At 50.9% G+C, this 14884-nt stretch overlaps 1 protein-coding gene across 2 annotated transcripts in view; it reads left to right on the forward strand.

Moving 5' to 3' along the window:
• Positions 1-14884, forward strand: part of MYO18B (myosin XVIIIB) — a 157240-nt gene that overhangs the window by 131743 nt on the left and 10613 nt on the right. Inside the window, exons 40-42 of one of the 2 annotated variants that reach the window (XM_036449438.2) lie at positions 6217-6347; positions 11795-11839; positions 12966-13103. In XM_036449438.2, coding sequence (XP_036305331.1) covers positions 6217-6347; positions 11795-11839; positions 12966-13103 — 314 coding nt within the window. The remainder of the gene's footprint in view (positions 1-6216; positions 6348-11794; positions 11840-12965; positions 13104-14884) is intronic. The other variant, XM_045585651.1, reaches the window with a different exon arrangement.

Genomic DNA, 14884 nt, shown 5'->3' on the forward strand with positions numbered 1-14884 from the left:
GCAGCGGGGCCTGGGCTGAGCCAGGTGCTGCTGTGCTCTGTGCCCGTGACCCTCCTGATGCTCAGAGACCTGCCCCGCCTCCCCTCCGCTCCGCTCAGAACTGCAGGGAGCCGTTACCTCGCTGCCAGCTGGTAGGTTCGCCAGTGACAGGCGGTGACCGGCAGCTGTAAAGCAGGCGGGAAGCTGGTGTTCCTTCCTGCCCTGCACGGTCTCAAGGGGGGTCCCTGGCAGCAGCGGAGCCTCCCTAATCCCAGGCCCCATAGGGACTCCCCTCCCCGGCCCCAGCTCCCAGCGGGCAGCCCTGTGGAGGTCCACCTCCCATTGGGCGGCCTGACTTCTCGGCTTTTCCTTCCAGCCCTCGGTCGGCAGTGCCTTCCCGCTGTTGATCATCGCTTTTCCCTTCTCATCTTTCCCATCACAGGATGGCCAAGGCCCTGTATGCAATTCCTCCGGTTCAACGATCTAGAGTAGGGGTGTCGAACTCAATCAGAGAAGGGGCCAAAATCTAAAATCCAGCCTAAATCGCGGGCCGAATGGTTTACTGAACAGTCATAAACTGTCATTGTGATGGAAACGCAGCGGAGTGCAGTGATGACAGTGCGGTGCGGGCCACATTGCAAGGCCTGGCGGGACGGATTTGGCCCGCGGGCCTTGTGTTTGACACATGTGATCTAGAGTGATTTCCATTTTCCTGACGGATACAGAATGCTTTGGGGCATGGTAGTAAATCCTACGGCTCCCACAAAACACACACACACACACACACACACACACACACATCCAGTTCTTAGACTCCCCTTCCTGAAAAACTCTACAATGTGTGCAGGCTTCCTATAAGTAAAGGCTTTTCAGAGTCTTTTCTCAGGAAAGCAGGGAATGGGGACGTTCGTTATGTGTCAAACCCATGCCCCTGCGTTAGGTGTGCCAGATGTGCGCAGTTTTGCATAGTTTCATTTGTTTCTGGCAACGACCTTCCGACAGAGAGTGATGCTGTTGTCATAGCAGATGAGGAACTGGGGGTAAGAGGGTTGAGTAACCCTCAGAATTCACCCGGGTGCCTGTTCTGTAGCCAGTGCTTCTCCGAGAGGCTGCTTCCCCAGGGGGTTAGTTTGCATCTCCCGTTCCCCTCCCACCAGGGTCTCTCCCTAAATGCTGTGGGTGCATTTTCCTTTAATTCCATAGAGCACTCAGCAATCAACGTGTGTGTGTGTGCGTGTGTATGTGTGTATATGTGTGTGTGTGTGTGAGTGTGTGTGAGTGTGTGTGTGTGTGTGTGTATGTGAGTGTGTGTGTGTGTGTGTGAGAATGTGTGTGTGTGTGTGTGTGTATGTGTGTGTCTTTGAAGATTCGGGAGGCTTTTCCAGGAGGGTTGAGGTCACTGAAAGGGTGGCAGAGTCAGGACTTCCTGTTGACGCTGATAGATGGAGCACAGGTAGCACTGGACTCTGGCTCCTGAAGGCCTGGATCTGCTGTGCAGTGATCCATTAGACATGCCTGCCCTGGGTGAAGGAAAGGGTGGGATGAGACAAGTATTTACTGAACCTTTGGAAATAGGCCTCAGCTTCCAGCAGGCTGTCACTTCCTAGCTGTGCGACTCGGGGGTCTTTGATGAGTCTCTGTGTCTGTTACCACGTCATAAAAATAGACTAAAAACTATAAACTTTAGGGGTGAACATGAAGAAAGAAGGAAGAAAAATTTTTTTTTAAATAATAATAAAAGAAAAAGAAAGAAGAAAGGATCATGGATAGGGCTGGCCACTGTTTCCCCAGATCCTCTTCTTGCCGGAGGTTGGGCTCTTTTTCCGTCTTAAATAGAAAAATCTTATTTAGATTTTTAGATTTTCTAATGGGCATCTCAACTCTTCCCTTCCCCAAAATGAGGCTGAGCACTCCCCACTGAGGCTGGCTTCGTTGTTAACATGGAGCTTTAACCAGGACGTAATTCGCAGGGCCTTTATTTTCCCCCGCAGCCTCATTTCTCCCGGGCAAATGACCCTTGGACAGTTTGAACAAAACAATGGCAGTTCCTCAAAATCTTTCTCTCTGGGAAGACTCCCCCCCAACACACACCCTTTCGGAGACACAGGCACCCTTGGATGAAGCAGGAATTAGAGGCAACAGGGAAAGAGCTATGGCTGGGTTCCGGAGACCTAGGCCCGACTAGATCATCATGTCCTGGGCGCATGTCCCTGGACCAGAGACCCAACCTCTCTGAGACTCAGCGTGCTCATCTGTAAAATGGGTTTAATAAGACCTTGGGAGGCAGTGAGCGGGTAGACGGACCAGGGGACTGTGCCTTGTAGTGTCAGAGAGAAATGAAGTCTTCTATTTTTTAGCTCTCTGACAATAAAAGTAATTCGTATTCCTTGCAGAGTATCTGGAGATGTATCAAAAGGAAAATAAAAATCACCCGATACCTCACCACACCCAGCTCACAACTCCACTATTACTTTGGGGTAATGTTCTCCAGCTACTTAATTACTTCTTATAGAGTACTTGATTCTGAGGCTTCTCAAAAGGATTGTGTGAGATACGGTATTTTAAATTTAGCAGAGTGCTTAAACATGGGAGAAATAGAAATGAATATATTCATTTATTAATTGGTTCAATACTTTTATTAAGTATGTGTCAGTAGGAATATTTGTGTGTGTGTATCTATGTACACAGGTGCATACACATTCACACACACACACACATTTATAATAGCATGTGTGTGTGTGTGTGTAATTTTTGTTGTTGTTGTTGTTGTTACATGAAGTCTTTACTGCACCATGATAAGATTTTTCATCATGTTTTGGGGGTGTTTTGATGTTGTCTAATCTATAATAAAAACTTATGAAATAACTTTGGGAGGTCTTGGGGGGGGGGTGCCTCGAGCTTCGTGAGGCTCAGAACTGCCATCTGACGTCCTGGGCACTGGCGGGCAGGAAAAGGGTCTGCTGAAGACAGCTGCCTGGGCAGAGAAAACAAACAACGGTTTTAGATATTAGCCTCTAATTGAACATCACAAGAGGAGACGGTTTTAATTGCAGCCGCTAATTATCAAATGAACCGCTCCCTCCCTGCAGGGGGAGCAGCCTGAGAGTGCCACATGGTGCATGATTCTCCTGAGCAGTGCTGGGAGGCCAGCAGGTACACATGCTACATGCTACATGCTACATGCTATTGCATTGATCTCTGTGCACATGGTGTATACTGTGCATGCATAGTGAGGGTGTGATCTGGACACCTGCATACAGATAGACAGGCCCCTGCAAGAACAGAGCTCTATGGAAGTTAGGATTCTTTCTGTCTATTGATATATTCCCCCTGCCTAGATCAGTGCTGGCACATAGTAAGTGCTCAATAAATGTCTATTCAATGAATGGTGATCTACGATGATTTGACTTACAATTTTTCGACTTTATAGGGGCATAAAAGCAATGCGCACACATTCAGCAGAAATTGTACTTTAAATTTCAAATTTTGATCTTTTCCTGGACTAGCTATAGGGCTCCGCAGTGTGTGTGTTGCCAGTGTTTTGGGTCGCATGCTTTGTGGTTTTGCATCCCAACATGACCACGGAAGGCCCATCCGTGCCTCCTGCTTCTGGTGAGAAGAAGGAATCCGTTATCCCCGCACCTCAGTTTACGGTGGGATTGCTGATAATGCATGTGTTCTGAGCGCAATGAAGGGAGGCTGGGCCAGGTCGTCCAGCTAGTCAGGCGCATTAAATACACTTTCCACTTACAATGTTTTAAATTTCTGATGTGTTTATCAGGACATCACCCCACCTAAAGTCAAGGAGCATCTGTGTAGTGAATACATAGAAAATATGAATATGTTGTGTTTCTATATATCACTGTATTGTAACTATAGATTAATATGAGCATATGGTATGTCTATTTGTATGTTTCTGCTATTTACATCTATCTCAATAGCCATATCCCAATATTCCCCCTCACGCCCATGTCTCTCTCTGTGCTCCAAGACTCCAAGGAGAGAGAATGACTGAGAAGACCAAGTTCAAGCCTGATTTTGAATCGCGACCCCGTTTGCCTGTGGCCCTCCTGACCCTGTCCTGGGCTTCATTAGTCATGTGTCATGGCAGCGGGAAGGAGCCCGGCTCCCAGGCCTGACGGCGCCTCCCTGTGCCCCCTCCTCCCTTCTGTCCCCGTGTCTCTCAGCGCTGTCGCTCTCTGGGTGGGGCCTGGTTGTGTCTGCCCGAGGAAAAGCCCACCGCATCCTAGTCACCTGGTCCCTGCAATCAGAGACTCGGTGGTTTTCCAGCTAAAGCAGGAAAGGTTTGCTGATTGCTGATTACACAGACTCCAAATTTCCCAAATCTGCCTCCGGGGGTGTTCCCACTGAGCTTGTGCGAGTCCCTGCCTCTCTTCCACACCATCCCTTCTCTTATCCACTCGGCGTGGCTCCTGGGCTGTCTCCGTTCTTTCTCTCCTCTCTCTCTCAAGCCGGAAGAGCACACACTTAGCACAGGGGGAACAGACAAGCCCATCTCCAAGGAGAACTGAGTGCCCTGGTAGTGGGGAGCATCCGGGTCCTTACCGGCTTGCATTGGGGTGTGCACACAGAGCCCCAGAAAGATCAAGAGAGTAGGAGGTGGCAGAGCAGGGCTCCCATCTCTTCTCTGCTTCTGGCTGCCCTCGGTGACTGTGCTGGCCTCAGTTTCCTCACCCACCAGTGAAAGGAGAGTGACGCCGGGCTCAGAGAGGGGCTGCAGACTGCCCAGGGCCACACAGCTGGTCAGTTACCCAAGCAGCTGAGAATCACCCAGAGGCCTGACCCCGCCTCCTTATCTGTTCACCTCGCCACACTCCGATCAGCTGACATATGTCTTTTCCTTAACCCAGCAGTGAAAAATGAACATCATTAGAACAGCTTATGGGAAAAATCTTGTCCACAAACCCTTTTCACCCCCACTCATGAATATTCTCAGCTCTCCCGTGTTCCTCCAAGTGTGTGTTCATAATTTGCATAGACATGGGCATGATCGTTCCCTGTTCTGTTCCATTTGCTTTACATTATTCCACGGAGGCCGTCCCCGCTGCCAGGATAACGGCGATGTCTGCCTCGTGGCCGCAGAGTCACACATTGGGATTCCCCTGCCCAGTCCCAGGGCTGGTGCCAGGCAGCTCTCGGCTTCTCCGGGGCGTCGATAGCACTGCTCCTAGCATCCCCAGCCCAGAGCCTGGCTCTGCATTTTCGGCCCTTCCCCGTGGAATCTATTTCCAGACGTGTTTCCACATTTCACTAGAGCTTTCTCAGATGGGACCCTGGTGACGTTTGGGCGGGGTCGTATTCTGTGGAGGGGGCGATCCTCTGTATTGTAGGATGTGAACAGCATTTCTGGCCTTTCCACAAGCCCCGAAGTTGTGACAACCCACAGATGTCTGTGCCCATTGCCTCGTGTCCCCTGGGGGCATGCCCATCCTAGGTTGGCAGTCACTGTGTTAAAGGGCAGGGTGTGGAAGATGCTGCAAGGGGAAGTCACGGATTTCCCAGGACCTGATTGGGGGTGTCAGAGAGTGAAGGGATGGGCAGGAAGAAGAGAGTCAGATACACACAGCTCAGTTCCACCTCTGCCATTAAGCTTTCTCGCCTCCGGCCTCAGTTTGTCATCTGTGAAATGGGAGCAGTAAGAGTGACCCATGTGCCAGACTTGTGAGGAGGCAGTGAGGTCAGGAGCGGGAAGCACCGAATACAGAGCTGGGCACGGAGACCTCCACATGAAGGCCAGCGGCTTGCCAGCCCTGCCTTCGCCGCCTTGGGGGACAGAAAACTGGGGAGTTGAGGTGACAGTCGAAAGGGAACCATTCTCATTCTGCCCTCCCTCCAACCTCACGCTCCAGATCCATCCCTGGGGCACAGACTCAGCTTCCGGGGCATCCTCTGGGACGCTTCCAAGAAACATGCATCGGTTCATGCATTTCCTCATCTGCCCAGGCTGCAGGTGCTGCAGGTTCAAAGCACAGCCCCGGGCTGGACCCCCAGCGGAGGTGAGGGAGTCTGGCCACGGGCCATGCTCTGGAGGCCCTCATGCATCCACTTTCCCTGTAAAACCCAGAGCGTTCCTCTGAGGGTTTGATAAGCCCATCCCTTGAGAGGGGTACCCACCCACCGCTAATGGGTGCCCGGTACATTCTAGGCTGAGCCCGGGGCCTGCCTCTTCCCCGGGGCCCTGCCCAAGGCTAAGCGTGGCTGTGGTCTCGTCTCCAGGAGAAGTACGTGGAGGAGCTGGCCACGGTGAGACAGACCCTCCAGACAGACCTGGAGACGTCCATCCGGAGGATCGCTGACCTGCAGGCGGCCCTGGAGGAGGTGGCGTCCAGCGACAGTGACACGGAGAGGTAACCTACCAGAGCTCCCACTCGGGTCTGGGGGCCGCCTCTGCTGGGAGGCCCGGATGTGTTTGGGGTGGGCGGTGTCTGGCCAGCTCAGATGAGGAAAGACAGGATGCCACCTTCCCCAGCTGGCCAAGCTTCCTGGGGAGTGGAGCAGCCTGGGGGGTGGGGCAGCCTGGGGGGTGGGGCAGCCTGGGGGTGGGGCATCCTGGGGGTGGGGCAGCCTGGGGGGTGGGGCAGTCTGAGGGGGGGCTGCAGAGGGATTGCACTGTGTGAGTTCAGGCGAGGTACATGTCCAGTCTGGACCTAATCCCTCATCTGTAAAGTGGACGTGATGCTATTGGACAGACCGCATCAAATTGCCAAGATTCAGCCACTTTCTTTTTAATATGTTTTTATTGATTTCAGAAAGAGGAAGGAGGGGGAGGAGAGAGAGAAACATCATTGATGAGAGAGAATCACCCATCGGCTGCCTCCTGCACACCCCACACTGGGGATTGAGTCCGAAACTTGGGCGTGTGTCCTGGCCAGGAATTGAACCTGTGACTTTCTGGTTCATAGGTCGACACTCAACCACTGGGCTATGCAGGCTGGGCAGATTCGGCAACTTTTGATCTACAGACGACATTTTGTATATTCAACGCATTACCTACCTCAGAGGTTATTAGTGAGAATTAAATGAGTTAATAGATGAATATCACTTAGATGAACATCAGCTGCACGCGAAGGGTGTGTAATTGCTCTAAGAGTGTGGGCCATGTTTGTGCGGAATAAGAATACATTTTACAAAAGCAACAACTAAGGCAAGGGCACACCATTAGCTGGCTGGTGATCGGCCAGACCACTCCAGTTCAGTGCCTGGACTTCTCTCCTCAGAAGACAGGCTGAGGATCCTGACCTCAGAGAAGTTCAAGGTCACACAGCAAATTAGCACTATTCTCCCGTTAGAACTCAGGGCTGCTCAGGTTCCTATCCAGACCTTTGCCTGTCACACTCCTTCCAATGGGATGGAAACAGGGGCCTGAACTGACCTGGGGGCGATGTGGGCATGAGATGGGCAATGAGGGAAACATAGGGAGTTGCAAGTCAACTGTGGTTTAGCCAGTGGAAAGAACCGGACGACTGTGTCAGAGTTGACTCTGTCTCGTCAAGAAAAAAGACTGGAAGGAAACACACCAATACTCTCATCCCAAGAGAAAAGGCATTACAAGGTGACCTAAATTTCTGTTTTCTTCAAGCTTATTTCCGTTTTCTAATATCTCTACAATGAGCATACACACACACCCGGCTACACCAGCACCCTCCACGGGAGATTTTGCTCACGTAAACAATGGGCTGGCTACGGCCGACCTTAGCGCGGGAACTCACTCTTCAGGCCCTACGCTGCTCAGAGGCAGGTAACCTCCAACTCTCCCACAAAGTTGCTCGTGCCCAGCATCTTCTCAAAGGAGACCCAGCGGCTGTAAAACCTCATGCTCTCGCCTCCAAAGAGAGGGCCTTAATCCCAAAAGTCTTCAATTTCTGCAAATATGGCTTCCCTGCACACGAGTGTTTCCGCCGCTCCCTACGCGCTTGTACAGCTGCCAAATTGCTGGTGAAATGGCAGATACCGATGTCGCAGCTGCTCCCAGCCCGTGATTACGCGGAGGGGTGCCCCGTCTGCCGCCCCTCCTCCAGTTTTATTAGTGTTGTGACAGAATAGCGTTTGTAATTACAAACTCCAATTGCTGATGTTACCGCTTGATGCTCAGCTAGCTCCTCTGCGAATAGAAACGCTAGGGTTTTTGCGTTTGCTATAAAGGGACTTGATGGCTGTGTTTGCTCGTGTTTTGTTGTAGTATTGGTGTATTTTTTTTTGCCAACGATGGTTTTTGGTGTTTTTTTTTTTTTTTTTTAACCATCTTCACTTGCATAGTAAGAGATTCCTTTTCAAATAAACACTAAAAATTACCAAGATGACAAAATCGGAAAGGGGAGCAGAGGGGCCGTGGTTGGGGGTGTGGGGACAGGCTGGGCAGGTGTGGCAAGAAGCAAGGAGCAGCTTCTCCCCTAGGGACTGAGGTCTCAGAGACGAATGCTCTGGAAGTGAGTCCTCTATTCCTGTGCTGAGTGCATATTGTACCTTTTCCAACGTGTGTCCTTTTAAATTGGCTGAAATCAGGCCGCAGCGGGACAAGTTGAGATACCTGGGCCTCACTGAGGATCGAAGCTGCCGTTAAGGGCCTCGTTCTGGGCTAGTTTAGGGAGCCCTGGCGCTGGCCACACTGTAAAGGCTGCCCACATCCCTTACCTGAGGGGGTAAATGAGAGAAAAGCACTTCCCCTCTCCACTCCTCCTCCTCCACCCTACCTCACTCCACCTTCTCATCCTTCTCTCCACCTTCCTTCCTCTCTGGAAATGCCCACAGGAGCCCCCTGAGTCCCCGGGTTCCTTGATGTGCTCGGGAACCCCAGGCAGGATCAACTACATTGTTCTCGGGCCCACTGGGAGGTAAAATAGGGGCGGTCTTGTCCCAAAGCATTCGGAGTTTCAGGACGGCGACACAGAGCGTGACTGCAAGCACAGGCCCCTCCGGGCAGGGGAGAAGCCGGCCCTGACCCCACGTGGCTCCAGGGAGCGTTTCTTACCTCTCAGCAGGCCTTGGTCCCAACTCGCCGCCCTGCAACTTGGATCTAAAATTGACAAGGAGCACAGATTTCAGGAATAGCACAGGGATGGGGGAAGACTGGGGGAAATTGCCCACGAAGAGGTCTCAACACGTTTTGGAGAACTAATATTGGACAAGCTATGTCCTCTGGTCACAGGGCGATTAACATGGCCGTCAACGATAGACAAGGGCTCAGTGCATGGCTAGGTCATGGAGCTGCTGTCCCGAGCAGAAGTCCCAGCCCCGGCCCCAGCGCTGCCCGTGCTCCTCCCGTCCTGGCAGCTCCGCGCCGCACTTCCCTCTTAATTGTCTTGTCACCTGGAATAGGAGGTTTGGACGGGAGCCTGCGGGATCGGTCCGAGGTTCTTCTCCACATTGAGTTCTCAATTAGGATTCCAGCCCGCTCCGGGAGGGAGGGAGAGGGCTGCTTCCGCCCGCTCGCTGGAGGTGAGGTTCTTTGAGAGACTTGTTCAAATTATAAAAAGTCACATTTCCCCATGTTGGGAATTAGATCGGAGCGTAACAGGCCTTCCAGGCTGGAAACGTGGCTACGTGCTCAGAAAGCCAGGTGGGCCGTGCGGCAGCGTTGAAATGCGTGCTCTCCCGCTCTGGAGCACTGCCTGGGAACATGGGCCGGGGCGCCAGCCTTCTTAGATTAATGGGGAAAGGCTCCAGGCTGCTACCCCAGGCTCGGAGCACGCTCATTAGTCATGGAGGGAGGGATGCGTCAGCTGACAGACAGCCCCAGCCATCCTGGCCCAGGGTCTGCGGCTACCCTGCCTGTTCTCCTTGGCTGGTGGTTTGCGGGGGAGGGGAGAGGAGGGTGGGGGAAGAGGGGAGTGTGGAGAGGCCAAAGGATGACCTCTGACTAGAGGGCCAGCTGAGAGTGTATCCATTCCAGCTGGCCCCATCTGAGATGAATGTTCTAGAAAGAGTCCTCGATTACTGTGTTGAGTTCGGTTGTATATTATCCTCTTCACTTGGCTGAAAGCGGACTGCAGTGGGACAAGTAGAAATATCTGGGTCTAAGCAGAGATCACAGTTGCCATGAGGGCATCATTCTGAGTGAGCTTATTTATGAGTGGGCCCGGGCTCTGCTCAGACAGGCTCAGGAGCTACCCGCATCTCTTTTTCTACAATTCTCTGACCTTCTAATTTACCCCTTTTGGAGTACTTAGCATGCCCAAGAACTGGAGGAAAGCTTCAAAGAATTTCCCCCATATTCTAAAAAGGTTGATGCCACATTCCAAATTAAACACAGGACCCTGGTGCAGGGTGGCGTATGTTTTGGCGATGCCACAGAAGCCACTTGGCTTGTAGGCTTCTTGGTAGCTTGCGAGGCCTGGATACCCAGCTAGTGGGGGTCACAGGGCGTGAGCGCTCCACACTGCTTGCCTACTCAGGCGTTACAGAAAGCAAATGATCATTCTGCTAATGGCCACTCTTTCCTGGGGACTTTGGCCAGGCTGTGCAACCCACCTGTTTTGCATATATTGTTCTCACACAAGTCTCTGAGGTTGGTACTGTTATCACCCCAAGTCTACAGAGACGAGCTGCTGCTTAGAGAAGTCAGGAGATGGGCCCCAGCTCACCTAGTGAGTAATGGGTTGTGACTTGGCTCCCAGGCTGACTCCATCACCCTCACGTTTAATGACCGTGCTCTGCTGTCCTGCCGAGCATGCCCCTTCTCCCCCTTCCTCCTGTCACAGTCTCTCTTCTCTGCCTGTAACTGGCCTGTCATTCTGGCAAACTCGTATCTGTCACTGTGATGCGGGCCTGGTGCACTCATGTGTTACTTCCCCGGCCGTGTTTGTATTCAGCCTGGAGTTGTCTGGCAAAGACTTGCCCTAGAGGAATACAACAGAAGACAATTAATTATGTTGCTAATCATCAATCTCCTGCCCACAAATGCCTGGCACATTTATTTAAAAACCTCATGCGCCAAAGTGAGGGAAAGAAGCACTGACTATGGGAATCAGGAAATGAGGGTTCCAGCTGTGGCTGCACTGCCATGTGGGTCAGCACCACGGACAGGTCTCAAGGCCTTCCTGAGCCTGAGCTTGCCCACTCAACAGGTTAAAATCATCATCATCATCATCTTCACCACCCTCATCTTCATTATTGCCATCATCTTCACCACTACCACCACCACTATCACCATCATCATCATCATCACCATCATCTTCACCACCATCATCAATGGAGCACCTTTTGTGTTAAGACATACAGAGATGCAGTAGGAAACAGATCAACATGGACCTGCTCATAGAGCATTTAGCCCAGCAACACTTCCTTCATATGGTGAAAGGCTCAGTGTGTCTCAAACTCCCTCCTTGAAGTGGAACCCTCGTTTTTTACACCAAAGCAAACCCCTACAGAAAATTCTAGCTTAAGATGGACTATAGCCATCTTTTGATTGGCATGAGAAAGGGAGGTTTGGTCTCTAGCCCCTGTGAGACTTCCCAGAACTCAAGGGCTCATTGGACCATGGGACACAAACTCAAGGACCTGCCATGGTCAATAATCCATGGCTTGTACAAAATCCACCTGATGGTGACTTGAAACACTGAGACACCCCCAACCCCCATGGGGCTCATACTCCTGGGGTCCCCCGGGGGGAATAGTGGTCACCAATTAACGGCAGCATGGCCTTCATTGGCTATAAAGACTCTCCTCTGCTGGGTTCAGTTGACCATTGTTGTTCAACAGACACCTGTGAGGAAGTACGCCTGGCTGTCCAGCAGAGAGAGACCTCACTCCCTGGCAACAGGAGGATAAACCGACTCTTTCTTGTGCCTCCTTCTAGTGTCCAGACGGCGGTGGACTGCGGTGGCAGCGGCAGGAAGGAGATGTAAGTAACCCTGAGCAGAGCGGAACAGCTGACACCACAGCCAGGAGCAAGCCCCTGGTCTCTGTGCAGTCTGCAGAGGGAACATCCATGCCTGCTCTGAGAATGATCAGCAATGCCCCTGAGAGCTTTGGCTCCGTGGTCGTAATATATAGCACTGGGCACGTATTATCGAACTGGCCGCCTCTTTTACACAGAGAGATGTCCAGGACCTATGATGCCACTGACCTCCATAAACACTTTCAGTGGCTCCTTGTTCCCTCAGAATAGACTTTTAGGTCGACATTTGAGCCCTGCACATTCCGACCCTGGACTCCTACTTTCCATATTATCCACGTTCTGCCCTTTTATGACCTCCCTACCTGTGTGTATGCTTCCGCCTAAAATTCCTTTCTCCAGACCCCGCGTGGTTAGGCCCTAACCTTCCAACGAGATTTAGTTCAACTGCCACTGGTGGATGCCTTCCCTATGCTTCCAAGAAGCAATAAAGGTTCCTCTTCATTGTCCTTAGAACCCGCCTTCTGTCCCACTCTATGGCATTGATCATCTTCTCCTCATTTTCCTAATTATTTATACAGATGTCTTCTGTGCTATGATGAGGACATGTCAATGATGGGTTCATGTTTATAGCTCCTTCCAGTGGTGCCTGACATAGAGTATTCTGCAAATAAATACGTTTATATCTATCAGATACAGAAGGATTCTGGGGAAGGCAGGCAAGGAGTTAAGACCTTCACACTTACCATATTCAGTGAACATATCACTTGGTATAAAAATCAGTGCCAAATATACTCTAAAATTGGAGGTGCCTCAACATCCGTAATAGAGTATTTATCTTCCCAAGGAAGAGCAGTGATCAGTAGCATGAGTATTAAGACCCAACTTTATCACTATTAGCTGAGTGACCTTGGCCAAGACCCAAGTTGGCCTTCCCAAATCCCATTCTCTCATCTGTAAAATGTGGAAATCACCAGCTACGACCCCTCAGGGATGGTGTTGGGAGAATCGATTGAGGTTATGCACGCACAACCCTTAGCACAAGGCCTGGCTTCCGTTAGGGGTGACTGTCTAGTAATTGCTGTTCCTGTGGCTGTCATCATGGTGACAGTGTCCTGCATTCTGCTTCTAGAGATAACATCTCCATCCTCAGCTCCCAGCCAGAGGGCAGCCTGCGGTCCTGGCTGAGCTGTACTCTGTCTGTGGCCACAGACACCATGAGGAGCCCCTCTCGACAGTCGGCCATCAGCAGCCGCGTCCTCAGCCCCAGGTAAGAATGTCTCCTTGCTGCCTCTGGATGGCCAGTATCTCAAAGAACCTCAGGCTGTGAAGCCTCTCCTTTCCTCTGTCTGACCCAAGGACAATATGTCCCAGCCACTTCCTAGCTGTGTGACTTTGGGCAGGTCAGTGAGCTCCTCTGGGCCTTCACCTCCTCATCTGAAGAACAGGAAATATAATTGTATTGACCACACCAAATAGTTGAAATGATGAGGATTTAATGCGGCTCTTCATAACACGTGATTTTCCAAATGATTTTAAATAGCACAAGGTGAACATTTTTTAAAATAGCTGTGTATTTAGTATAGCTGCCTTCATCTAAGGCAAGTTCTTGTTTCCCATTTTCCCAAGTTCTTGTTGATAATTTTTTTTTAAATCAACACAGTCACTTGAGTATTTTTGTATTTTTTTTTTTTTAATGGTGAGTCAGTATAAAGACAAGACCAGATGACTTCTCCTTCAGAGGTTTTAGCTTTGTTAGAACATCAAGATTTGGTCTTTTTCCTAACATTCAGATGCCTTGACTTCCAGCTCTTTCTATTCATAGATTCACAAGTAATCTGTGAATGCGTCCCTCTTTCAAGAACTTAAAATATAACCAAGAAGGTGAAAATGCTCTTGGCCCCCACCCCAATCTCAGCTCCCTTCCAAAGGTATTACCCATCTCCAGTCTGGCGTGCATCCTTCTGTATCTCTCTATATATTCGATATAATATATTTATAAACACATATGTTCTTGTAGTAAGTACGTAGCATATTTGTGGGCTTTTAAAAAAACCTCAGTGATATGATGCTCCGTTGTGCATATTATGCTACATATAAATTCTAACATTGCGCTTCTTCCCTCAACCATAGACCCCACACTCTTTCCTTATCAGTACTCCCACGCCTGTCCCCTTCTGAAGGCCTATATAACATCTAAAAGCCATGCGATGGTGTATTAACTATGGTCTTCTGGTTTCACTTTTAGTTACCTCCTGGGTATTTGTCATTAACCTGTAAGGCTTAAAAAAAAAAAAAAATCACACATCCTTATGCACATGTGCAAAGGGTGCTCTGGGTCAGAAATCGTTTGCATGTTAAACTTGACTGGATTCTAGCAGGTCATCCCCGCATCCCTTCTGTGTGATGACCAGACTCCTGTCTGCCCACCCCCGTGGCCCCTGGCACACCGGTTTGACTGAGAAAGGTCACTCTGAAAACAAGAGAGGGAGAAAGCCATCTTCTGCCAAAAACATACAAGCATCCTCTGTATAATTTATAAGGGGACGTCAGCTCCGGGGAAATACGGCTAAAGCTCGGTGATTTACGGCCCGGGCATCGTGCCGCTGCTGCCATAAAGGCAGGAGCTTCTGGAAGGGGGACGCCATGCCACCCTCGTGGCCCCCAGAGCGGAGTTTATGGGCTTGGGGGTGGCGGCCACACTTGGCTCAGGAGTGTGTCTTCATGTCTGGCCACCGGTGTGCCAGGGGCTGTTCGGGGGCTGGCGGCGCACCTGGGTCCTGCTGGGTATTGGCTTCTCCTTCCTGCCCCCTCAGAGCCGTTGCCCTGCCAGAGGGTGGTAAAGGGGCTCTCTCCACCTCCCCCATCTTCACAGCCCTCCAAGCCCCAGCTGCCTCTGCACACCCATCCCCACGCCCAAAGGGACCCCAGCCTCGCCTGCAGGAGGCAGCCGATCATTGTTGATGTTTCTCTCCCATCGGTGGTTCCTATCTCTCTCCCCCTCTCCCTTCCTCTCTCTTTCTAAAATCAATTTTTAAAAATGATTGTGGG

Source organism: Pipistrellus kuhlii, unplaced genomic scaffold (genome assembly GCF_014108245.1).
Source record: "Pipistrellus kuhlii isolate mPipKuh1 unplaced genomic scaffold, mPipKuh1.p scaffold_m20_p_20, whole genome shotgun sequence".
NCBI classification, from domain to species: Eukaryota; Metazoa; Chordata; class Mammalia; order Chiroptera; family Vespertilionidae; genus Pipistrellus; species Pipistrellus kuhlii.